The 25,496-nt window shown below is 35.6% G+C and overlaps 1 protein-coding gene across 3 annotated transcripts in view; it reads left to right on the top strand.

Annotated features, from left to right (window-relative positions):
- Positions 1-25,496, top strand: part of SLC36A4 (solute carrier family 36 member 4) — a 131,769-nt gene that overhangs the window by 89,884 nt on the left and 16,389 nt on the right. Inside the window, exon 11 of one of the 3 annotated variants that reach the window (XM_053935891.1) lies at positions 17,512-17,771. The exons of the other annotated variants lie outside the window; for them this stretch is intronic. Coding sequence (XP_053791866.1) covers positions 17,512-17,513 — 2 coding nt within the window. The 3' untranslated portion in view covers positions 17,514-17,771. Of the gene's footprint in view, positions 1-17,511; positions 17,772-25,496 lie in introns of those variants that run through there. 3 annotated transcript variants of the gene reach the window in all.

The raw sequence follows: 25,496 nt of genomic DNA, 5'->3' as shown, positions 1-25,496 counted from the left end.
TAAGAAATTAATTCCTCCTGTATTAAAAGTTTCAAAATATGCTGAGAACTTGGAGATGGAGAGATGATCTGCTAAGCTTTAACTAAAGCTTAGCAGATCATCAAAGCTAGCCAGTGTTGAGGCTAAATGGCATCAGACATATTCACTTCTGATGCCTCACAGTAGGAATTGTGGATTTAAAAATTTAGGATGGGGCAAGACTAGAATAAAGTTTCTACTAGAATGAAAATGTAAATATCTCACTGTCTAGCAAAGACCTCCTCATGTCTTCTGACTGAAGGACACTGAAATTAAATCTGCTTGCTGGATGTGTTGGAAGAAGTATGGGGAAAAAAAAGTAGTATTGAGAAAATATTTTATCTGAAAAGGTGGCAGAAAATCCATGAAGGGAATAAAATAGAAAGGAACAATTCTAGCATTACTTTAATTTTTAAAGAATAAGTTGTGTTTGATTTATTAAAGATAGTAGTGAAATAATTTCTTTTTGTGAATTGGTAAAAGCTGCTGAAGAATATCAGCAAATATAAGGTAGAAAACTGGAGTTGAGCATTAATAGTATCTTTCATCCACACAAGAAGTTTAGAATATTATTCTTTTAATAGCTTAATTTAGGGCTGTGTTCCTGCAGCCACGGTTTTCCTGTTAAAAGGTAAATTAAGAAATACTGCATTTGCATGTGGATGTGGAGATATCACTTGAATTGTCAGCTGTTTTGATTATTACCTTGAAATGAAAGAAATTTAATTGAAGGGCTGATCCAGCTGAGCATGAACGGAGTTGTTACTGAGCTGCTTGCCATTAAGTCTGAGCTTAGTGTGTAATTTTACCAAGAGGAGAATAAATGCATTATTCAGTTGAGCTTATCAGCTAACGTTTTCTATATATTTCCTTATTTGAACTGTACCAGGTTTTAGGAAAGAACAGTGCTTCATACTGAACAATTAGACAGAAGATAAAATTATGTTTACCGTATGTCTTACACTGTTTATTGACATTGTCCCAATAAAATACTTGCTTAGAGTAGCTGCAGGAGAGGTAAGATGGAGGAGTTTTAAGATCTAATAGTGCATACTTTTAGGATGAAGTAATAATCATTTATATAGAAGAGACTTATGTATCAGTTATTAGATTTTTTTAAATAAGATTTTATTAATTTCAGAGAGTAATATTAATGACACAAAAGTGGAATAGTTAAATTAGTGATTTAGGAAAATTCCAGATGGGATATAAAATATTAGTGTGGACTGCTAACAGGTCCATCAAAGCAGGCTTTAACATAAAATAATTGTTTATGAATTGTCAAAGGAATAAAATCAAATATTTGACTAATGAAGTTAATTTTCCCCACTGTGTATTGGGGTTTTATCTGGGGCTTTTTTTGGATATGGGGAGCTGTGAGCATAATTCTTGCTTCCAAGTAGAAGATCCTGTACTGTGATTTTAAATTGAGAGATGATCATTGGGTGTTTTTTTGACATATGCTTGGGCATGAGAAATAAATATGTGAAATCAGATTTTTTCAAACTTTTTGAGTATCTTTACAAGAAGAATAAAGCTCTTAATTTCAGGGTTAATGCATCCTGATTATGAGTCATTTCTATTGATGTGCTGTTTCGAATTTTCTTATGAGTTGCTGTTGGTGTAGGCATCAATTTATGGAAGTATAGTAAATTGCATTCTTTTTAACAGTGCAAACATTAAAATCTTTCTTTACTCAACTTTAATATATGGATACCAGATATCTGTGGTTTATGATTAATGGGAAAATGTTATGGTTTATTTGAATAAACCATAGAAGTATTTCTTATTGCTTATTGTTCTAGAGACATGAATGTCTGAATACATTTTCCAAATAGAGCCGTAGGGACTCCCAGAATGGTCTAATGTTAATATTCATCATTGCAAAATTGTATATTTTAAAAGCCATATATAGGAAGTTCAGGTTGTAAAGTAAATTCCTGAAAAGCTCGAACAAGTCCTGCTTTATCTGTCTGGGGCTTTTTTATTATTTTTATGTATGTTGGACTTCTGTTCAAGTGTTAGTTAGGATTCTGAATGAATTTTGATTTTGTACTTCAGATTTTGGTGTACAGTTCTTTTCCAAAAATATTTTTTGGGAAAAAAAGAAAAGTATGAGCTTGAATATTGAGCAATTGATATATTCAAGAACTGTCCGGACACAATCCTGTGCCATGTGCTCTGGGATGGCCCTGCTTGAGTGGGGAGGTTGGACCAGATGACCCACTGTGGTCCTTTCCAACCTTACTCATTCTGTGACTCTGTGATTTGTGATTGAGGGGAAAAAAATGGAAAATTTTGAAAGATTTGTAATAAGAAAATTAAAAAATAATTTAGGGCTTATCATGAAATTTGCTTGATTTTTATTCTGCAACATTTGTTCCATAATTTACAAAACAAATGAAGAACAAATAGTTTAGCAATTCATTAATGTATTCTGAAGCAGTTGATCATATTCTGGAGCAATAATTATTTTAATTCTTAAATTATTTGCATTAACTTTTAAATTATTAATATTTTTAAAAAACAGTTTATGATCCTTTTTGAAGTCTCCTTTGTAAATTGTATTCACTCATGGTGAAGTGGAAGATTCCTAATACAATTTACAGTGTAAACTGACCTGTCAGTCGCTGCTCTGGAGATTTGAGGTCACACCTGGCATAAATTGCAAAGTGCTTCATGCGTTAAGACTTGTCTTACTTAGCATGGAGAACTCTATTGTCTGCACCTCTACAGCTGCAGTGGTTATCCAAGCTAGACTCCTTGGAAGCAAGAGAGAGGAGCAGGTACTTGGAAGGGCACAATTTGTCTGATCTGGTTTACATATTTGCTTCTGGATGAGTTGAACTGGACCACAGAAGTGCTTATTCCATTCTTTGGCATATTTGAAGGAATATAGGTGAGAAATATATCTAGCATTTGGTATGATGAATTCTTCTCAGGAAGAGTGAGAAGTGATGCTGAATATCATGCTCAGTTGCCTGCAGTTAAATCCCATTTTCCCTTTCTAACAATAATTTTAAAACTAATAAAGCCTGCTTTTATTTTTTAGTTCCACTCCATATCTTCCATCTGTGTGCTTACAAATATACTGAAGTGGTGATGTGAAAATTCTTTGTTCAAATAACAGAAATATATATATATATATATTCTCTAGCTCATAGAAAGTGAAGTTTATTTGTAATATTTCAACAATTCATGAATTTGTGTTTCTCCATTATTTTAGCCCATTATATTTCTATGCATGAACTGACTTAGAAGAGAAGATCATTTATCAGGTTTCTTCTTAAATGTCATACACAAGCCAGTGATTTTCTGTCATGCTTATTGAGTGGAGCAGCTATTTTTGTATGTACCCCTTATGCATTTTACATCTATTCTGTGCTTCATAGACTTGAAATTTCCTTTAAGACCCAGAGTTTCCTAAGGGGAAAGTAAAGGATTCAGCAGATGGAAAAACATCAGTTTCTTAGTGCATGGTTAAGAGGAAATAGATAACAGTGCTTGGTATTTTAAAAATCTCCCAATTTTTTCGCAGGATATTGGCATATGTCTTCCTTCCTCCCTTTTGATGTGTAACAACGCAGAATTGAAAAGTATATTGAGTTAATGGACATACCAAAAGTAATAATAGTATGTCGTGCTTTGCTTAGTTGGTTAATCTGAATTGAGTAGTGTTGAATATTAATCTGTACATTTTCACTTGATAAGTGATATATTTTCACTTTCCTTCAGTGTAGATATTGTGATAATGAGCAACATTAATTTACTACTACAGAAAGTTTAAGGAACCTGTAGCACAAATGACATCCCATTCACTTTTTAATACTTCTGTTTTCAACATCATGTTCAAAGATTCAGTAGTTTGTTCCTTCCTGTGGTATCCTGCAAACCTTATTCTATCTAGATTTTTTTTAAACCTGGAAGTTTTCGTAGAGCTGACTTGCACTGTGGCCCCAGACCTTTGTCCTGGCACAAACAAAAAAGCTGTTTTCTAGAGTTTAGGGGATGAGGGGAGAAAGAGGAATACTTTTACAATATATTTTTATGATATGTGAGTCAAATTAACATCTTAATGCTTACAAATGTAGAATGTCTTCTCTCTTGTCTTTGGTTTTCCTTATCCCACCACAGCGCATAATTCCACATTCTTCATCATACTAGCTCTAGCATTCAATCAGAAAAAAGCAGATTGGCTTCACTGATCAGCACAATCCCCCTGTTCTCTGTTTAACTATTTTGTGTATTTTTCCTTCAGCAAGCAATGGAACATACTGTGTTTTGACTTGCAGTAATGCTCACTGATAAAACTCTTCTGTTGTCACAATAATGTTGTTTCAATGTCAAGATTTCTATGTTCTTTGAGATTGAATGATGTTCTTATTTAACATGTGGTGTTGTGGTAAGATTATCTCAACTATAGTTCTTCCTTCAGTAAAAGATACCTTGAATTGTGTTGCTGTCCTACTAAACTGGTGTGAACCTCCTTACTGAAGACTCCTTGGTTCAAAGTCAGATCTCCAAAGGAATTAGGTGTATACAATTATTCCATCAACATCTTCCCCCACAAGTGGCTCTGTCTTTGCTGGAATAAGATCAGATGCCATATTTTTGTTCTTACTGCTTTTTTATTCCCCTCACTAGTACCTTACCATAATCTTGCTGGTTGCATTTTCTGTGACCTTTCAGATTTCAACCTCCCATTTCTGCTCCTTTTGTAAAGCCTCTCACTCTTGTGTTTTGTGTTTATCCACTACTTATTCAGTAAACATAAACTTTATATTTTGTAACTTTGCTGCATTTATTTTTCCATCTTTATTTCTATGCCTTTCCCTTTATTTTATGTTTTAATTGTTGGACATAATTCATCTGTGATACCAGACAAGAAGCCAGAGGATTATTAGTATAAATGCATTAAATGAGCCATTATTATTATGTGACAAGTAATCAACTTGACACGATGTATTCCAAATCTAAAGTCTAAGTGGTGAAGGAAGCTTTTATATGGCTTATGCAATTATGGGGTTTATGTTTACTTTAATTACCCCTATTTGATTGCTACACACTATATATCTTGCTGGAAGGCAAAATTATTGCAAATGCTTGCTGCAAAGTGCACCACTGAGAATATGGCAGGAATTTAATTTTAAGACCTGGTACTTAAGCATATAGACTAGGCTAGAATAATTTACTGTTCAGTTAAATGTACATTCTAAGTGTATGTGGAGTGTGATTTAACATTTTGATCCTGGTTCAGGGTTGCCATCTAGAAGTTACTTAATTTGTGGAAGTGTCCAGTAGAATTAGGATGCAGCTCAGAGACATGAATGACTTTTGATTACAGAAGCACAAATTCTGGATGTATTACTTTTAGGAAAAAGGGTGTCACGTAATTTTGGACTTCACTGCATTAATTAAAGTCCTGTCTGTTCAGTTAGCTAATTTTTAACACATTCAAAATAATGTTTAATGAGCTAGAAAGAAATTGCAAGGCAGCTAGCTGAGGTTAAGGAAAAGTTAAAGTATCATGAATGAAAACTAAAATTATTCATTTTCGTGGCTCTGTTGAGCTGGATATCTAAGATATAATTCTTATTCATCTTTGTGCCAAATAAACTGTGGAGTAGTGGTAAATTAAACTGCCTTCTGAGGATATGAGAGTCTGCTGTGGAATTAGGAGAAACTATGAATTATTTGGCAGTGTTAACATTTATTCAGTAGGAGAAAAATAACCAGAATCCTTTATGTTTTGGGTTATCCCAGGTACATTTCCATGAGCCACTGTTTTAGAAATGACATAAATAATCTTTTTTTAATTGCTGAAAGGAACTACTGTCCCATGTAGCTCTAATGGTGTCTACTTCAAAGCAGAGAAGACTACCTGAAGTGTTGGGCATATCCATCTTGATTGTAAAGATTAATCCAGTAGGTCACTATCCTTGCTCTTTAATCTGTGTATTTAAAATATGCTTTTTTCTGTGTTGCATTTATCAAGCTGGAGCTTTTAGGTACCATTCTTTTGCTTGCTAGTTTTAAGGATCCTTTCTTAGACATATTTTGTTCCATACGTTAATACAAGCAGGCCATAACAAAGTTGCAGTTGGTGTACTCTTTCATAAACTAGAAAGACTGATGTTAGGAGGCATTTTCCAATACTTCATGTTTAAGATAATTTTTTTATACCAGGTATAAAAGAATGCTAACATTCATACAATCTCTTTCACATTTGTTTAGGTTAGAAGGGACCTTAAGGATCATTCAGTTCCAACTTCCCAGCAGTGAGCAGGGATACCTTACACTAGACCAGGTTGCTCAAAGTCGTGTCCAGCCTGACCTTGAACACTTCGAGAGATGGGGCATTCACAACTTCTCTGGGCAACTTCTTCCACTACTTCATTATGCTCTTGAAGCATTTCTTCCTAATATCTGATCTAAATCTGCCTGTTTTAGTTGAAAACCATTACCACTTGTTCTATCACTCCAGACACTTGAGAAAAGTCCCTGACCAGCTTTCTTGTAAGCCCCTTTTAGGTACTGGAACGTGCTATATCTCTCTTCTCTTATCCATCAAGAGGAAGGTAGTTTAAATTGTGCTTACAATCGTGCTGGGCTTAGAAGTACACATTAAAATTTGGGAAGGTATCTTGGACTCATTGTCCAGAGATTTCTGAAGCCATGAACTCAGTTTCCACTGGCAACCAAAAGGACAGTGAAATCGTCAGAAAGCAAGACAAAAGGCATCATTTTGCTGCCATATAATCTTGTATTTTGACAAGGACATCCTGGGGTGAGAGTGAGTATATGGAGAAAAAGAAGTGTTCTTTGACTTCAGCCCACATTCAGTTCTGGGGGAGTCAGTTTTTTATTAACACATGCTGGTAAATATATATGTCTTTAAAAGCCATTTCTTGCCAAAAGAAAAAAAAAAACAACCTGATAGTTCCATGTAAAAATAAATAATACAGTAGCTATTTTCCCATGTTACTCTTACAATTTTCATTGGCAATTATCAGAGGAGTAAAAAGATAACTTATTATTTTCATTTACTTTTTCATTCTATACATAGTTGTTGTGTTTTGTTTTTTCATCAGTACCCCAAGTTCAACCCATCAGTTGAACCCCAAGGAAAAGAACAGCTTAGTTATTAAATGGTGCATATGCATAATATAGAGTGCTCTGCTCTTGCCATGAGGGAGCTGGAATGGCAATAATCACAATAAAAATAAACACACATATTGTTGTGAGCAATTGTTTTAGCTCAAATAACTGTCATTCTATATAACATAAAATTACAGGGGATAAGCACAATAGAAATAATGGCTATGATTAAATACAAAAAAAGTGCTTGATAGCAAAATATAAGGCAAGAATACAGTATTACTGATTCAGTTACCAAAGTGCAGGGTAACATTTTAAATTCACCAGAGATAATCAGTCTTCAACTAGTTTGCAACAAAGGACTGTGTATAATAAAAACCATGAGAAGTTTTGTCAGAAGGATCTTGGGTCCTGTGGTTCTTGATTTTCTAACTTAAATCTAAAAGTCATGAACATAGAGCAAGTTCGTGGAGCAAGTTCAAAACCAATTCTCAGTGCTGAGTATTGCCCCGCTCACTTGCCAGCACATGGAGCATGTAACAAGGATGTAAGAAGTTAGTTACATCCTTAGGCAGTCAAGGTTTCATTTCTACTTGTTATTGAAGGTTCTTTCTTAGATAAAAGGGAACAAAGCGAGGTTATGACTTAACTTTTTTTGTAACTTACTTATTCAGCTCTGTCACATGGAAGAGCTATACTTTGCAAATGAAGATCCTAGAAAAACTGGTGTGGTTATTTTCAGAATAGTTAATCTAAAGCTGGTTTTCTGTGTGTTGTGTTTGCAAACACTAGACAGGCTGAACCTCCTTTGAAGCTTTAGAGAAGATTGGAGAAGAAGTTTCAATGTAGGATATCATTAATACTTGCTGTTCTGTGTTTTGGAAAGGCTTAGCATTTCCATAAAGCTGCCTGCTGGTTTATGTAAGGCTATAAAGTTATCCCACAAGCTGAGAATCAAAATATTTTTTTCTAGTAATATCACAGAAAAAACATTGCAAAATACATTATGCAACAAAATGGACTATTATGTATATTCAGATATATGCCTGTGTATTTCTTAATGGAGACCACAAAACATTAAAGAGAAAATTTATGAAGCAGACCCTAACCACTCTGGTATAAAGTCAGGTTCATTTGGTCTCACACAGCAGTAGAGAGTAGGTAAGCATTCCTTATACTATAGGCTATAATGTATGGAGTAAGACTAGAAATCACCGAAATAATAGCTGGGATCAAAAAATATGTATAATAGCTAAAATCATAGTTAGCCTTTTTCCCTAAGTGGTGGTGAGTTGCACAGCAGCTTTTCAGGCACTAAAGCACCAAAGCACTTTCTGCATTTCTCTTTCAGTAAATGTATTTCTCCTACCTGCAGACCACTTTCCTGTGACCTGTTTAAAATATCTATTGTATTTATATCAATAAATTTCAAGAAAACCATTTCCTGGATGCCTCTAACAATATTTTTATCTGACACTGGAGAATTTGTATGGTGCATGTACTAATATTATGTATATGCAAAAGAGACAAAAATTGAAGTTAGATAATAGGGAGTAAAGACATCAAACATATTTGAAGTCATGAAGAAAACCCCATGTAATTTCAGTTTCATCACTGTCATCTGAAGGAGTGACCCATAGCTTTTCTTTTTTTCAACCAAAGGTAATTTAGCATACCTCTCTCCTTCCACAAACTTATTGTACTTGAAAATGGTACAGCATGAATGGATATTGGGCAGTGGGTACTGGACTGGATAGTATAAGTTAAAGAAAAAATCGTAAATAGTAAAATACTGGCACAAATAAGTTAATACTGTATTTTACTAACAGGGGATTGTAGCTTAGTCAGTTCATTGAGAAATTCCAAGCTGTTGGGCATGTAGAAGATGCAGGAAATGTTTTGAGGAAAATTGGCTGAGAAGTTTATGTTCTGCTTCTTTAGTCTTCACAATTCAGAGTGCAGCTCTGCTGCAAGCCAGTGCTGGTGACAGCTTCTGCAAATTCTAAAATTGACTTTTAAAAAATCTACAAGTAACAGAGTCCTGATACTTATGCTTATGGACAGAGTCCATAAAATACATTCCTTGGTGCTGTCAGTTCCTTGTCTGAATCAGGAAAGTCATGATACCATGTTTCTCCCTGATGCACTTCAGGTAGCTATGAAATTAGAGGACCTTGAAGAGGCTTTATAGAAGCCAGTGGTTGACAGGATGACCAAAGAGGGATAGTGCATATTTTGGAGAGTTGGATAATGCACAAGGTGTCAGTAATTGCTTAAAGAACCACTTCACTCTTCTTTGTTTGTGAAAGCATAAATCCTGCGTGGGATAGTGAACATTAGGAAAGTATTACTTGGGTTTTGATGCAATTCACAGGAAATGAAAATATAAGAATTATCTATTGCTGTTCTTCTTCTGCAGGAAAACACTTGCTCTTTTAAAATAAGCTTTTATACTTTTGTTGTCCTCTATTTGGAATTCATGCTGGTATGAATGCGTCAGTATTGCCTGGGCTATTTAAAATTTCAACTGGCTACTTGTATGTGTTGAGAGGGCCTGAGAGAGATTGTGCTTGTATGTCCTTTCAAGGTCTCTTTTTATTATTAATTTCCTAGTTTCTTTTGCCATTTTCTCATCACAAAGTTCATTTGTTTGGAATCCCTACACTGTGTAGCAGTATTAAATATTTAATTTCTTTCATGTGCATAGAACCATGGAAAATTGGAGTTTCATATAAATGAAATAGTTTCCTAAGGTAAAATTTCAGTTTTGCAATATAAAAAAATCTATTTTTTTCTAAAAAAAACCAACTTTGTCATAAACACTGTTAAGATAAAGCATAGGAAAAAGTAATTTTGAAGGACAAAGACTTTTAATATTTATAAGGATTTCACTTGCAGAAATATTAACTGAATTATTGGTAATAATAGCGCATTTTGAGAGCATGAGAATTTATACAGCTGGACATAATTTTAAGCTTTTTATAGCTGAACAAGTCTTTCAACCTTAGTATCAGTAGGTTTACAAAACAAAACTTAACTATTTTTTGCTTTTTCCATTTTGATAGAAATTCTTCTGTGCTGATTTACTCCTGCATTGGAGTACTTTCGAGCATGGTGTACTGTTTAAATTTTGGATCAAAGGAATTGATTAGAGTGTTTAAGCTTTTATTTATAAATGAACGTGAACTTTTTGAGGTCAGTAACTTTTTATCTAGTTAGTTACTTTTTGAACGCCAAAGTTGCACTAGAATCTTGAGACTTGTTCAAAGACCAGTGAGTTATTTAAAATGTAATTTAGTTTGACCTTAAATTGATATAGTATGTGCAATGAAGTAATTTACTACAGCTCATGATTTAGAATTGAGTTTCTTAAACAGGAGCTTTTAAAAATAACAGTCTTGGGTAATTGAGTATATAATTGTAGTTTCCTTAATTTCATAATTCCATAGCCTTTTCAGAAGGTTGCAATTTGGTTTTCATCACATCTTTTTAAATCAGTATAGAACTGTAATGATGCAAACTATGATGCAAAGGAGAGAGATATTACTTGCTCTCCAGTGGTGGGTGCTGGTGTTGGCTGCAGCACCACTGCAGAGCTGCAGACTAGGTGATGTGTCTGCCTGACCTCTAACTCAGTGAGGAGGGATGATGGCAAAGCTTAAAACAATCCACTGGGGATCTGGGAGTTTCTGTAGCTCATGCAGGAAAGGCATGTTTTGCGGGGAAAGGTTACACAAAGTAGGGCCAAACAGCTGAATGGCGGGGAAAATATGATAGCATCATTTTTTCCTGGAGACCCATTGCCTTCAGGAATGAGAGAGTACTGATGGTGCTGGAAATGTTTCTGATCCCAAGGAAGTTCCAATCAACAACATTCACAGATGGAGAGACTAGAGCAGTTTGATATAGCTGTTAGTAGTTTATGTGCTAAGCTGGTCAGTGCATGCGCTGATTATCTCAGATGGATTTAGCTTCTTTCTTTACAGGTTCAAATCTTTTGTTCTGAACAAAAATTGATTTTTGTGTGTGCTTCTACATTCCAAAATTTAATTGTATTGTCTCCTGTGTTTATTTGGAAATTAAGAGACAAGTTGCACAATCTGTTTCAATGTTGTACTTATGCTATTGGGAATAAACAAATTCAGACCTTTAATTTTGCAACTGTATATCTCATTTACAAGTGTAGCAGCCAGGATCTGAGATTTCCATAAGTAGGAAACAAGTATTCTACAGTAGTGTAAATAGTGGGTAAACTTCTGTGATCTTTTCCGATAACTTGTTTTACAGATACAGGCAATAGCTTCTCATTCAAAACCAAGCAAAACTTTTCCCTTTAACAGGCATTTGAATTGATTTTTCAATTCATGTTGGGAATGTGATTGGATTTCCTTTCCAAAGCATTTAAAGCAGAGGCTTTCTGCTATCAGAGTCATCAAGTCCCATCCATTCCAGGATTTTCATAGGCTATGTATGGTGGTTTTCAACCTGGATTTTGAAATGTCAAGCACTGCAGCAGTGTTGTACTAAAGACACTCCATGTACTTCTAGGGAATGACTCCCAACCGTTATGGTCCCACAGTATTGTTTGCATCTCCATCTTTTTAGTGTGGGGATTTGCTCTCCCCTGAAGTTTGTCTGTAAGTGGTGGGGTACTCCTACAATCTAGCACATGGGAGAATATTTTTTTTAAATGACAAGGAGATATTTTTTTTGTAAAAAGTATATTTCAATATAAAATGCAGAGTCCTGTTAAAGACAGTGCCTTCACAGCACAGAAAGAAGGCAGAGACCCCAGTCAAGACCAGGCTAACACTGCACATTGCTGGGAGTGGAAGACATGCTGTAGCATCTCAATTAAGTCTAGTTTAATTACCCTGCTATATAATCAGGTAGTAATTCTGTCTTATGGACCAAATTGCAATTATTTCTCCATTTCCATTTCATTCCAGTGACCTTCATGTGAGAAAGCTGAAAACTATAATGTAATTGTAGGGATTTTTCTGTTCTATAAATGCTGATGCTCATCAATCAATATGTAGTAAAAAATCCCTTAAATAACTGAAAGTTTTAATTAGATGTTTAGTAAAAAAAATTCTTCCTAGCCATTGACCCAATCCCAAGCCAGTGAATTGAGTGAAGTGTTTAGGACTGAGCCTTCATGTGTGTGGTTTTTATAGATCCTGAAGGATAAGATGCATGAACAAATCTGGGATCTGTAGCAGTTTCCTGCAAACAAATGGGAAAATATGAATCCTTATTTTAGAGAAGTGAAAGACATTCTTGGTTATAAAGGGAGAAGAGACATAGTGTATGTGAGATGGTGTGTCAGGAAGAAAAATGTTTAACAGCTATAAGAGAAAGTGTGGAAGTGGATTAGTACAAATTACAAAATGCTGTTGATGAGTATCAAATAATCAGATCGTTTCTTCTGAAATTGGCAGTATTGTAACTTTGTTAAAGAAACATACAGTGTATTAAGACTGAAGTTCTATGATCAACATCTTCTTTATTGTGATACAAGAACAGAGAACATAAGAATACATATGTTTGGCTAAAATCTCAAATACAACTTTTTCCTAAGTTTGTTGTTTGGGTTTTTTTACACAGAATTTTGCTATGGGCTAAGACAGAACACATTACACAGATGTAAGGTTTTATTAATAAAGCCTAATATTATATGAGTATAATTCAAGTACAATGCAGTTGTTAGTAGTCCAGTTACAATGACACTAACACTCATAGCCCAAGTTAATTATGAAAATATATTTCATAATTAGATATTTCTATCTAATTATAGATAGAAAAGCTATATGCAATGTGAATTTGCTGTACAGAATGGAAGGTTGCTTAGTGGGTACATGGACTTAATAGATTATTAACATGTACTGTAGTCTCAGAACTAAGCTAGAAAAAGTTAGGGAAAAGTCATTTTGACTGTTTGATGGCTAAAGAATTGTTCTCATGGTTAAAACAAGCTAAAATCAGCTCAGGCTAATACAAGTCCAGACAAATCCAGAGACCCTGTTCTCTGAGAGTGTACAAAGCCTGTGGACTTTTTCTGATTATAGCAAAATAATATTTAATGGCTTACATGTTTAATTAAGTTGCATTTTAAAATATCGCTTTGAATGCTGACAAATTGCATGCAAAACTGTTGGAAAAAATTACTTGAAATATGTCAGATATTTTAAAGACTACATACTCTATTTACAACACAATTCTGTACCAAGTTTTGTAGCAAAAGAATCTTCCCTTTGCTTGGATAAAAAACCTGCATTCTGTCAGTTCCCAACTTGTAAAATGTTCTCCTGTGTCCTTATATTACCATGTGCTCTTGGTATATGATGTATTCATGGAAGAACTGAATATTACATTCGATTGTTACAAACCAGATGTAAAATTTGAGGCTTCATCAACGTTAAATATAATTTTATTTATTTTTTTTTTTTCAATGTGGACAAAGGGTTATTTGTGTTTGTCCTTGATCTACATCAACAGCATCTTTTCTCCCTGGAATAGCAATGCTAGTTTGTATGTTTTTGTCTTGTGGAGCTATAAAACATGTTACTTACACTGTCTGCATTGTGCCTTATCTTCTTTGTAGAGGATGGCCGCTGAGCTTGTGATGCGTATACATACTAGGATAATTAGATGTTTCTTTGTTACCATCTTATGTTCTTGCAAACCTACTTGCTTGTCCAAGTGCTCTCAAGAGATGCCCTAATCATTAGGTACTTTGGAGTTCTGGGGAATCAGTGCCATTTAGCACGTATGTGACTCATTGCAAACACTTCGGTTTTGCGTGGCGTTCTCACAATGCAGTTAATGACCTCGGAAGGTCCAGGCTCTAGAGAAAAAGAAACACTCTTTGGTCATTTAAAAAGAATCTCAGTATCAAGATAATTAGACACAGGGTATCTAGGACAGTATAAAATACAGACTTCTGTGTTGTTAAAAATGCTGGTATTCAAATGCTGGTATTTACAGTGCCTGTCTTTGAGAATTGCACATAATTTACAATCATACAAGCTTGGAAAGTCTTCTAGTTCTTCTTGTGTGGTATAAAATCCATTACATTAATAGATTAAATTGTTTCACTCTGTTTATTTTGTAAGTACCCAAAATCAGATTAATGAAAATACGCAATCCCTTAAACCTTCATTAGTTATAATGTCACACTGAAAAAGGTAAATGCTTTTATTACCAAGTTCATGCAAGTACTTACTCAGTTTAGACTTTATGATGTCAACCTTTATTCTGTCTTACTTTATGCTCAGTATTGCCATTTAAATTAGTCATGTTCTTCTAATCTGTCCATGCAACTCTATGTCCTTTATGTGGTCAATTTTTATTTATTTATACATTTTATCAGCCTCAAATAAAAACATATAAAAACATATTTATGTTTTTATTTGAAGCTGATACAGGTTTCTTTTACTTTTGAAACATACTGAACTTTTGAATTGTTCATATATTTGTGCTATTTTATTCACCTTTCCAGTCATAAATTCCAGTAATAAAAAACAAACAAGCAAAGAAACCTGGGAAAAATATGTAAATAGCACATGTATATAAGCAGTTCCATTATACAAATAAAAAACAAAACAGTCTTTTCATGAAACATGAGAGCAAATCTAGAGTCATAGGACAGTAGAGGTAGGAAGGAAGGCATCCTGGAGGACCTTGTCAGGCCTGCTGTCCTGCTCAGGTGTTTTTTGAGTACCTCCAAGGATGGAGACTACACAGCCCCTCTGGGTGACTAGCTGTGGTGTTGACCACTGTCACAGGGAAGATGTTGTTGCTCATGTTCAGGAAGAAATTATTGTGTGTGGTTTCACTTTGTGTCTGCTGCCTATTGTCCTCTGACTGGGCAGCATTTCGACACTTCTGACTCTGTATTCTGTGTTTATTCCCATGAGGTAAGTGTACACATTGACAAAGTCTTCCTGAGACATCTCCTCTCCAGGCTGTACAGTCCCTGCTCTCTAAGCTCTCTCATGAATAATGCTCAATCCTTGAGTCATCTTTGTGGCTCTTCATCAAACATGCACCAACCAGTATGTTCGTGAGCTATGCAGGTGTACATCCTTTGAGTCTAAAAATACAATTTTAAAATGCATTTAAGACTGTTTTAAGATGTGTTTTAACTGTGTTTTAAGAACAAACTTTCTTTAGATCTCAGTTCTCCTTGTTCTTAAAGCTAATGCAATACTTTGAAAATTCAGCCTAAATCTTGGAGACATTTGAAATAAAGACGAGGAAGGGTTCAGAAGAGTAAATATGAGATTTAGTTGAAAAAGCAGTACATTTTAAAATCCCGGTATTTCCTGTGTAAGGTTATGAGTCACAACTCAGTGGAACACTTGACAGAGCGACATAGAAGCCCTTAAGACATCTTTATTAGTGAAAGAGGTATAGGGCACAAGTAGCCAGTTCCTTAAAACTCCTCATATAAACATGAAAGGTTTTTACATTTATGTGGCCAGTCAAATAGTAAGGTATATATGGTAGAATGTGACTAAATTATAAATTCTCCTTATATTGCCCAGGTTTGTAAGATGACAGCATTTTAAGGAATGAAAACCTGCAATTGATATAGCCTAGATCTAGACAATTATCTCATTTTCTGAAGTGCTGAGCCACACAACAAATGTAACTGAATAAAAGTGGTGACTGCTTGGTGATTGACATTTCTGATATCCAGTAGATGTTAAAATTGTTTTCACAATTTAGTTCCTGATACCTGTCAGTGAGAAACATTACTAGTGTGAGGTTATTCAGCAAATTTGAAGCATCCACCCGTAGGTAACAAGATAGATTTGATCCTTCAGCTTTGCAGTAATTTGGAAATGTTTTCAAAATCAATACATGCACTGAACAGCAGAGGTAATAAAAGGATTCAGCTCTCACAGAGTGCTTGCAGGTGTTGGACTCATGTCTATCATGCTTTATAAGTGCTTGTAGTTTTTGAATGGTTCCTGCTAGTGAAGAGTGAGTACACACTGTTTGTACCTTCCTGTGCCATTAGATCTGGAGCTCCATAGCACTGGTCTGCTCTAGGCTTCTCTTTCTCTTTCTCCCAGCCTCTTAAAGAAGATAATGCTTTCCCCTTTCCATAGCATATTTTTCCTCTAACTGCTGGTTCCTGTTGCCTTGAGACCTCCATAGGCAAAAATGAGTTCTGGAGCTGAATCCATTAGTTCCTATTTATGTAGGCAGTAGAGATGCTGTTGCAAGAGTGAACTAGGAATATTTTGCTACCAGAAAATGTTACATCTTCCTGATGAGTTGCTTGTTATCTCTCAGAAAAGACTCAAAATTGCATACATAAAAACTTTTAAAATTTGCTATATATTTTGGTATATGTTAGAACTCCATAACATTTTAGCTTAATTTTTTCTGAGTCACACAGATCTACCCTATCTAGCTTAAATCACAAGACCAGACTCATTCAGTTCAACATTCGATACTTCCCTGTTACGCTAAAATTAGGAGCATCTCTGTCGTCAGCATCCTTTGGAGAGGACAAAGGCAATTTCAAATCATAGATGAGCTCAACTCTGCTTTGAGGGATGTGACCTCTCACACAGGCAAAGCAGTGGTTGCAGCAGAAAGTTGGAGAAACAAGATAATAATTACCAAAGTGACATGACTGCAGATAGAAAAATATGCAAACATTTCATTTTAAAAATACACCTAAAACATTCTCAAGGTTGTTTTGTTTACATAAGCATATTTCATGAAATATCTGATGATGATGCAAATGGTATGTAGAGGTGCTTCCTGTGAGTGAATCAGTCTTCCAAATTCAGCCCACTTAAACTTGATACAGGAATGTACTCTCAGGCATATGAAACCTTCTTTCATTTTCTAGTGGTGTAACTAGATCTTTATGTGGTCTGCTTTTCACTGTATGAAGAGTCAATTCTGGTAAAGTGTCCAGATTTTAATTCTTTTAACAGTTACTGGGTTTTGTCAGATGGTCATGACAAACAACAAGAGGAGAGTTGGTCTTGTTAAAATGGTGAGGGTTGAAGTGCCTCAGTCGCAGATTACTGCATTCTCTCTAGTTTTGCAGTACTGTGATGAAATTACATTACACTTGCAATTTTCCAAAGGCAATTCCAGTGTGGAAAATTAATGCTGGTGCTTCACATGCGTCATGATTGTAAAGCACCTTGCAAACTTGAGTTAGGTAAACATCACTTTTACAATAGATAAATGATTTGTAAAATACTATTGGGTTTGCAAATTAACCTGCTCTCAGAAAATAGCAGCAACAACACTCTTTAACCCAAAATAATTTACAATACATTGTTTAGTGGTTAGGAGAACAAAACTTGATGCAAAAATCTAAGTATGGTGATGATTTACATCTGATTGCTCAATTTTTAGGAACACAAAGAGGGGAAGAAGCCACAGAAGCGAGGTGTCCCATAGTGTGCTGAAGCAGAGCTGTATTGTGAATTCTAGGAGCAGAATGGATTACCAGTAGAAGTTCTCTGGGGAGAGATTTTCAGCAATTCTGTGATACTGTTCATTTCAAACCCTTGTTCTCCAAATGGTTTTGTAGTATTTCATACTGTGATTTTTTTTAATGTGATGAATTAAAGTCTTCATTGGCATCACTTATGCCATACACAAGTTAGAAAATACATTTATTAGAGATTATTTGTGAGATCTTTCACTGCACTCAAGTTAGGAATTACTATGCTGCAAGAAACATATTATATACTGAGATCTATGGCATCATTGCTGCATTTTTAAATTCAGGCTTCTTAAACCAATAAATGAAATTGAAAATCTTCCCAGGGATTTCTTACTCATAATCAATCATGATCATAATCAATCATTTCTAAGCATATCTACTTTAGCTGATAAAGGATACCTTGGACATTGAAATAATCATGGACAGTTCTTTCCTGCACAGAAAGAAATACAATATAATAAAAACGAAATAATTTTCCTACCTTATCCTATTCCAGAGGAGCTAAAATCTGAGTCTGTGGAATTCTGTGTTTTGGTTGATGAAATGAGGAAATAAAGGGATGAGAGAGAAAAAGGTGAAATGTATCTACCCCAGTCCTTACTAACTATAATGCTTCTAAAAGCAGAGACATTTCTCAAGTTGCTTTTGTAAAAAAACTTAAGGATAAACAAAAATAGATTTAGTAAGCTTTGTATCCATCACGTATTTGTATCCATCATCTATTCCTGTTGAGGGAAAACCCCCGAACTATGGCGTCCTGAGGGAACAGGTATGTATCATTTGTGTGTTAAATATCACTGCACTGATTTAAATTGAGTTATTTGGGAGGCTTCCATTCACCACATTGGAGAATGTGGTGGAAACTTCATTCTTCTTATATTCAGATTAGAAGGAAATCCATGATTGCCCTTAGCACTGGCTTTTCAAGGTACCCATGGAAGGCAGAACTTAGTGCAAATACCTGTAGAGGACTAAACTTTCTAAGGAAGTTATTTAAATTAAACTAAATAAGGAAGTTACTTAAAGCTAGTGTGAGTGGTGTGATGATGAGAGCTGTCAATATAGATGCTTACTTAAGTTGGAAATGGGGCATGGGATTTTAGTTCAATTGAAGCAAAGGGGAAGGAAAATGATAAATATGCTACACTTCAGTGTTTTACATTTTAATCAAATCCTGCAGCTAGAAAATGAGCATTTACCAAATCGCTCTCAAATAAAACTTAGGAATCATGATTTTTTTTAGTGTTTCTTCCAGCCTTTTTTTCCTGCTGATTAAATACATTTTTGTCAATATGATAGTGTGAATGCTGAAAAATTGCATGGATTTTGACCTGAAAATCTGGTATTATTTGAAAACAGTCAAACACATTCAATATGCAGAATGCAGTTTTATATTCAAGTCTGGTCTCAAATTGTGTTATTTTGTATTCCATAGTTTTGCTATGAAGCTTTGACATTATGAAATCATGAAATCAAGATTGCCTGTACAGTCTTTATCCTTCCTGTTATCAAAAGAGCAAATGATATTCTATATATACAAGTATATACATTGCTTTTATACTCTTCTGGTTGTCAAAGATTTGTGAAAAGCACATTAAAGATGGAACGTAAGAGATCCCACTCTCACAAATAGACCACTAAGGCAGTGAATAGCATGAGTTTGTCCATATTATGATTTCAAGACCAGGCCCTTAAACATTCATCTGTACAATAAGGATGCAGAATGCATTCCTTGCTTTATTTTGTACTTCTGCAGTTTGGAGTCCTTTCATCTGTCCCTGGTACAGCTAACATAGGAATGGGGCGGTTTGTCTTCCTATAAAAGTATTGCACATTTATTGAAATACCTTTCATGGAATGGGACTAATACCTTAACCCAAGTCAAAATCACAGAAGTCTATTGGAGTAAGAAGCAATATTCTTTCATTTTAAGCAAATGCTTATGAGCTAAAATAAATAGGCTTATCAAGCTTTATTTTTCATTTCCTGCCCAATTCTGTCAAGATTTTAGTCATCGAATTTCTGAAACATCATCCTCCAAAAAATCTAACAGTATTTCTACATTTTCTTTTCTCACAGTGTAGACTAATCACTTTTCATAATGTTCTCATCACCTGTCTGATCTGCATGTTAATTAACTCTGTTGTTTAAATGTTCACTATCTCTACTTCAGCATTTCAAGTTTTGACTTCATTACTGCTGAATGAAATGTTCCAGTTCCTTCATTTGACTACTCAGCTAAAGATTCAAGTCTCTAGAATTGGGAAAATATACCTTCGAATTTGATCTCCATAAGTAGGCCAAATATAAAAATTTCAAATATTAAACATACAATTGAGAAATTTTAGATGTGTATGAAGCAGGTTTTTTTCCTAGTGCTTTTCTCTTGCTATCCTTGGATATTGCAGATCTTGGAGGATTTATTTTTGTTCCTCAAGTCATGCTGCTCTGTGTCTGACACTTATGTTAAATGCTGTCATTCAGACACTTGTTGTGAATTATCCTTGTGCTGATACATGTAAGTCATCTTTAATTTCAGTTTATCCATAGGAAGCAATTTAGAGCTTGATGAGGTGCCTGAGGGGTATTTAGCTTTGACTGTATGAAAACATAGAAATGTTCAGATTTATACAGCCTGATACTTTGGTGCAGCGTGCCAGTGATGTTTATCTCATTAGTTTGTCTTACACAACTGCAGGTGGTCAGGCTGTGAGGAAAGCAGTCAGATTATTTAGATGCCATAACACACAGATACAATACTGGGGAGGTTTAATACTGACTATTTTTGAGGACCTGTGTTGGAAAATTTGGCCACAGCAAATTGGTTGGATAAAATTGTGTTGCACTGATTTCATTCTTTCTGCAGTTGAGTATACATCTCAGCCAGCTGTGAAGTATCTTTAATCCAATTTCTTTGAAAGTTCCTAATATTTAGTATTTAATTTTTTTTAAATTTAAGTGATCCATTAAAACATTTATCAGTGCAAACTGCTGTGTTCTAAGGTCATACTATAATGCTTTTGATTTTGTTGCACACTTTGGGTTTTTTTGTTAGCAAAACTGAGTAAGGTCAAGCATAAATAGTCCAATCTGCATGATAATGTGGTAACATGAGACTAGGTAAAGTTTAGACTATTTAATATCCAGTACCATAAAGTACTTGGTTAATTACAGAACATCAATAGAGCAATAATGAATATACATGATTATGAAGGGCCACAGCCTCTAAGTTTATTTGAATTATTTTTATTTGTTTATTTGAAATAGGTGAAAGTATTTGATAAAAACACTTACAGGCTTTTAGAACTTTTGAATATTAACCTGTTGAGAAAGCAAACATTGTATCTCTTAATATGCAGAAAGATTTCTCTGTTGGATGTGTGTGACGGCGTTAGGGGTATTGGCAGTTGTGCTTAGACAGACTTCTTTTAGGGTACACACTAGATAGTTACTTGGGTTGAAATTCAGTGTGATCTGTGAGGGAACAGAAAAAGCAGGATCAGTCTCATCCCTAAAGTAATTCTCAAGCTGATAACTAAATATTACATTGTATTTTGGAAGAAGATGAAATAAGCTCATTGAGCTTTACTGTTTTTTGTGTTTAACACGGTAAAAGCTTGAAAGATGACCAGAATCCAAGTTCTATTCCACTAGTTTTACAAAGAGTTACTGTGTCAACACTTAGGATGTAAGACGTGTGCTTATTTGCAGAGTGTTTGACTGTGAATGTTCTGCAGCTGCTACATCACACATTGCATAGTCAAGCCTCAACTAAGTAGTGCTACGAAGTTGATTGCAGCTTGTCAAGCATTGGAGGCTGCTCCTCTATACTTATTGAAGTAGATATTTTCTAAAAGTATGGGTTTTCAGCAGCATTACTAGATTTCAGAAGTTACTATTTGATACAATTTTAAACTGTATTATTATACAGGAAAAGCCTTTCTTTAAATTGAATTTTGTTTTCTTGAATGGAGAAGTGAAATAATTTGGGATCCTTTTCAGTATCATTTTTGAAAGGCTTCATTTTTAGTACAGGCAGTTGAACAGTAATGTAAAGTAGGCTGCCTTTTTATTTCTGACACTATATATTGTTAGACTTGTACTATGAAAGCAGTTTATGTTGAAGTAGGCAGCCATTTTTGTGCAACTACTGCCTCTCATATGTAGCTTTTTGTTTGATTATAAATTCTGCATGGCAGAGACTTCTAGGTATAAAGGAACCTGTGCAAAATAACACAATTCTGCATCAATTTTATTATATGGTAGAAATAAAAATAAAATTATGTCCTCCTCATGGTGTTTCCATGTTTCTCTGTTGATACCTATTTATAACAAAATTGTCTGAAGTCAAAAGTGAGATTTTTGTTCACTGAAGGCATAAGAAATTATCTGTAATGAAATAGACCTGTGTAAAATAAAATGGAAAGATTTTTTTTTTGCATTTATCACAATTAACTCTTTCACAGCTATGTTATAGATGTCCAAATATTTATCATCACATCACATTACGTTATTACATTTATCATCATTCTGGCATTTTCCTTCCTTGAGAATCATTACTTTTCCTTTTGTTTCACCTCTTTCCATCTCCATTTCTTTTAGTGTAGCTAATTCAGGGTTTTCAGAAGAGCATTAGTATGGCAACAACCGAATCAGCTGATGTGCTGTTTTCAACTACTCATCCTGATGCAGCTTTGTAACTGTTTGACACTCAGTCCATTGGATTGAAAGTGACAAGCCTGCCAGTAATAAAAGTGTCTGTTGAGATCAAAAAGTGAGCTATGTTTCTCTCAGGAAGCCATTTAAACTGCAGTAGGACTACATGATCCAGTGCTCTTGATGGCCTCCATCTGGGTACACACACTTGAATAGTTTGGGTTGGAAGGGACCTTCAAGAGCATCTAGTTCCAATCCCCTGCCACGGGCAGGGACATTTTCCACTAGAACATGTTGCTCAGAGCCCCATCCAGCCTGGCCTTGAACACTTCCAGAGGTGGATCCTGTGCCAGAGTCTCACCACCCTCACATTAAAGAATTTAATCTTAGTATCTAATACAAACCCACCCTCATTCCGTTTAAAACCATTACTCCTTGTCCTTGTCCTTGTTCACTACATGCCATTGTGAAAAGCCCCTCTCCAGCTCTCTTGTAAGCCCCTTTTAGGTATTGGAAGGCGCTAGAAGGTCTCCTCAGAGCCTTCTCTTCTCCAGGCTGAACAGCCCCAACTCTCTCACCAGTGTCTCAGCTTTTCATCGTAGGAGAGGTGTTCCATCCTTCAGATCATCTCTGTGGCCCTCCCTTGGACTTGTTCAAATAGGCCCACATCCTTCTTACGTAGGGGGTTCCACAGCTGGACATGCCCTGCAGGTGGGGTCTGAGCAGAGCAGAGGGGCAGAATCCCCTCCCTGGCCCTGCTGCCCACGCTGCTTTGGATGCAGCCCAGGACACGTGTGGCTTTCTGTGCTGTGAGTGCCCATGGCTGGGTCATGTCCAGCCTCTCACTCACCAGCATCCCCAAGTCCTTCTCAGCAGGGCTGCTCTGACCTGTTCATCCCTCAGCCTGTGTTGGCACCAGAGCCCTAGCCCAGATGCAGCACCCTTAACAAGACCTCCTGAGGTTCCCATGGACCCATTTCTTGAGCTTCTCCGGGTCCCTCTGGGTGGCATCCCATCCTTCAGGACTGCCAGCTGTACCACTCAGCTTGGTGTCATCTGTAGACTTCCTGAGCATGTGTTCAATCCCTTTGTCAATGTCGTCATCAATTAAAGAAAACGTCTTAAGCACTGTAGCAAAGATTAAAGCTATTCTGGGACAAAACCTTTTTTGTGGTGTTCAGCAGAGCTAAAGCACATAGCTCAGGAATAAGTTGTGCTGAACTGATTTTGGTATGGAAGTTAAAGATGAAAAAACTTCAGTTTTCTGATGGGGAGGTTTTGATGCAAATTGAACTAACACGTTTGAATTAGAATTAAGTATAAAATGACCATAACAACAGAGGTAAAACCAATAAAAGAATAAAAGAACTCTTTTCTGAAGATAAAGCTAACAGAGTTGCAGTATAATTTACATACTGGTCTTTTACTGGTCTCTTAGTGGAGCAGGCAGCTGAAGTGATTGCTTTTATCATGGCCAAAGCTCTCCTGTAGGTTGGGTTTGGGTTTGCATTGTTGCTAATTCTCAGTGTATTGGTATTCCATTGTCCTTTCAGTGATAGGTTACAGCTTGCACTTCAGAAATTCTTTAAAAATCATTTACTCTTCCTGATCTCTTGCTTTTCTAGATTAATCCTAGCCTACACAGCGCAAGATGAACTCTAATCAACAGTGAATTAGTAACATAAAAATGAAACTGAACTACTTGAGGGCAGGGGTGAGTCAGCAAAGAGAAAACAAACTTCTGAAAGTGTTGTGCAGACAGTGTCTGATGGCCTAGGGAAATGAAGTCTCCCTAACATTTGAAAACCAGATTAGATGGCTTTTGTGAAGAGCTGGGAGCTGGGACTCGATGATCCATATGGATCCTTTCCAACTTGACATACTTTGTGATTCTGTAACTCAAAACAGATTTTAACAGAATGTGCCTTTTTAAGAGAATGTGTCTTTTTAACAGAATGTCTTTTTGTGGAAGCCATTTTACAGCAAAAGAACAAATGGGTCCATTACCTAGGGGATGACTTCTCTGGTTTGCAGCACTGAATAAATAACCTTACTTATGTGAGCCATCTCATTAAAGAAAACATACATTTCTGAAGTTTATATTTATTTCTTTATATTTCCCTGCATAGCAGAAAATGAAGTCTGAAGAATTTACTCAATAAAATCTTGGGAATTTTAGGCATTAGAACTCTTGTCTCAGGCTGTTGTATGTTGTAATCTTTACTCTGTCCCATGGTTGTGTTGCTGAATTGATCTTCATTTCTAACAAGTATGGGTTAAGGAAAGGCATTATATATAGGCAAATTTTTATACAATTGCCTAATTTTATTGTTCAGCACAAATTGTTTTCCCTTTCTTATAAATTTCTATCTGTATCTTCAGTGGCATCAGTCAGCCCAGAGTGATGTGAGTGTTTGGTCAAGTGGTCTTCCCTGTGGCTATGGCTTAAAAGAAGAGTGGGATAGTCAGTTAATCCCTTTATTGATTTTGCTCTTTGCAGACAGGATATTTATGTTGCCAGTAAAGATAAGCAGGCTAATTAGTAAGCTGGGAGATGCTGAACACTGTCCTCTCCAGAGGAGCCAGCTCAGTAAATATTTTAGTTAGAGAGTGGTGCAGCTTTGGGGAAAAATAGATAAAAAAACGTTGAGCAAAACCAGCTAAGCACTATTTGCTCAATGATATTCCTCTGACTAATTGACAGTGAAGTCTGAGTACTTAATGGGGAGACTTACAGTCTTACTTAGAATACTTTTGAAAGTCACTTAGATACAATTCCAAGTCATTTTCAGATAGATGCTATAATTGAGACCTATCAAACATTCTACTGAGCAAGGGAGTGAATATGACTGGGGAGCTAGGTAATTCTCTGAGAAGAGGAAGCTGAAAGTTATTGTCAAATACCCTTCAGGAATATGCAAAATATGGAGAAAAATGCTAAAAGATGTTGTTACCTGTCAGATTGTTACCAGTCTTTGCAAATTAGACACAGAAGCCATTTCTCCCTTGGAGTATGACTTTCTAACTCAAACTAGGAAACAAGATGAAAAGAGAAGCCTGGCTTAGCCGTAGCCTATGGGATTTCATTTCTCTTTGGATATGCTGTCCTCACAATAAGCTGGTAGAACAATAAGCTGGTCTAACTAGCTCAGCTAACTGATCAGGGAAGTGGTTAAAGTAATGATGTGCACACTTTCATGTTTTATCCACAAATGCAGCACGTGGAAAGATTTGA

Source organism: Vidua chalybeata, chromosome 2 (genome assembly GCF_026979565.1).
Source record: "Vidua chalybeata isolate OUT-0048 chromosome 2, bVidCha1 merged haplotype, whole genome shotgun sequence".
In the NCBI taxonomy this organism is placed as follows: Eukaryota; Metazoa; Chordata; class Aves; order Passeriformes; family Viduidae; genus Vidua; species Vidua chalybeata.
Note: the sequence above shows the minus strand (reverse complement) of the source record. Positions and strands in the feature narration are given on the sequence as shown.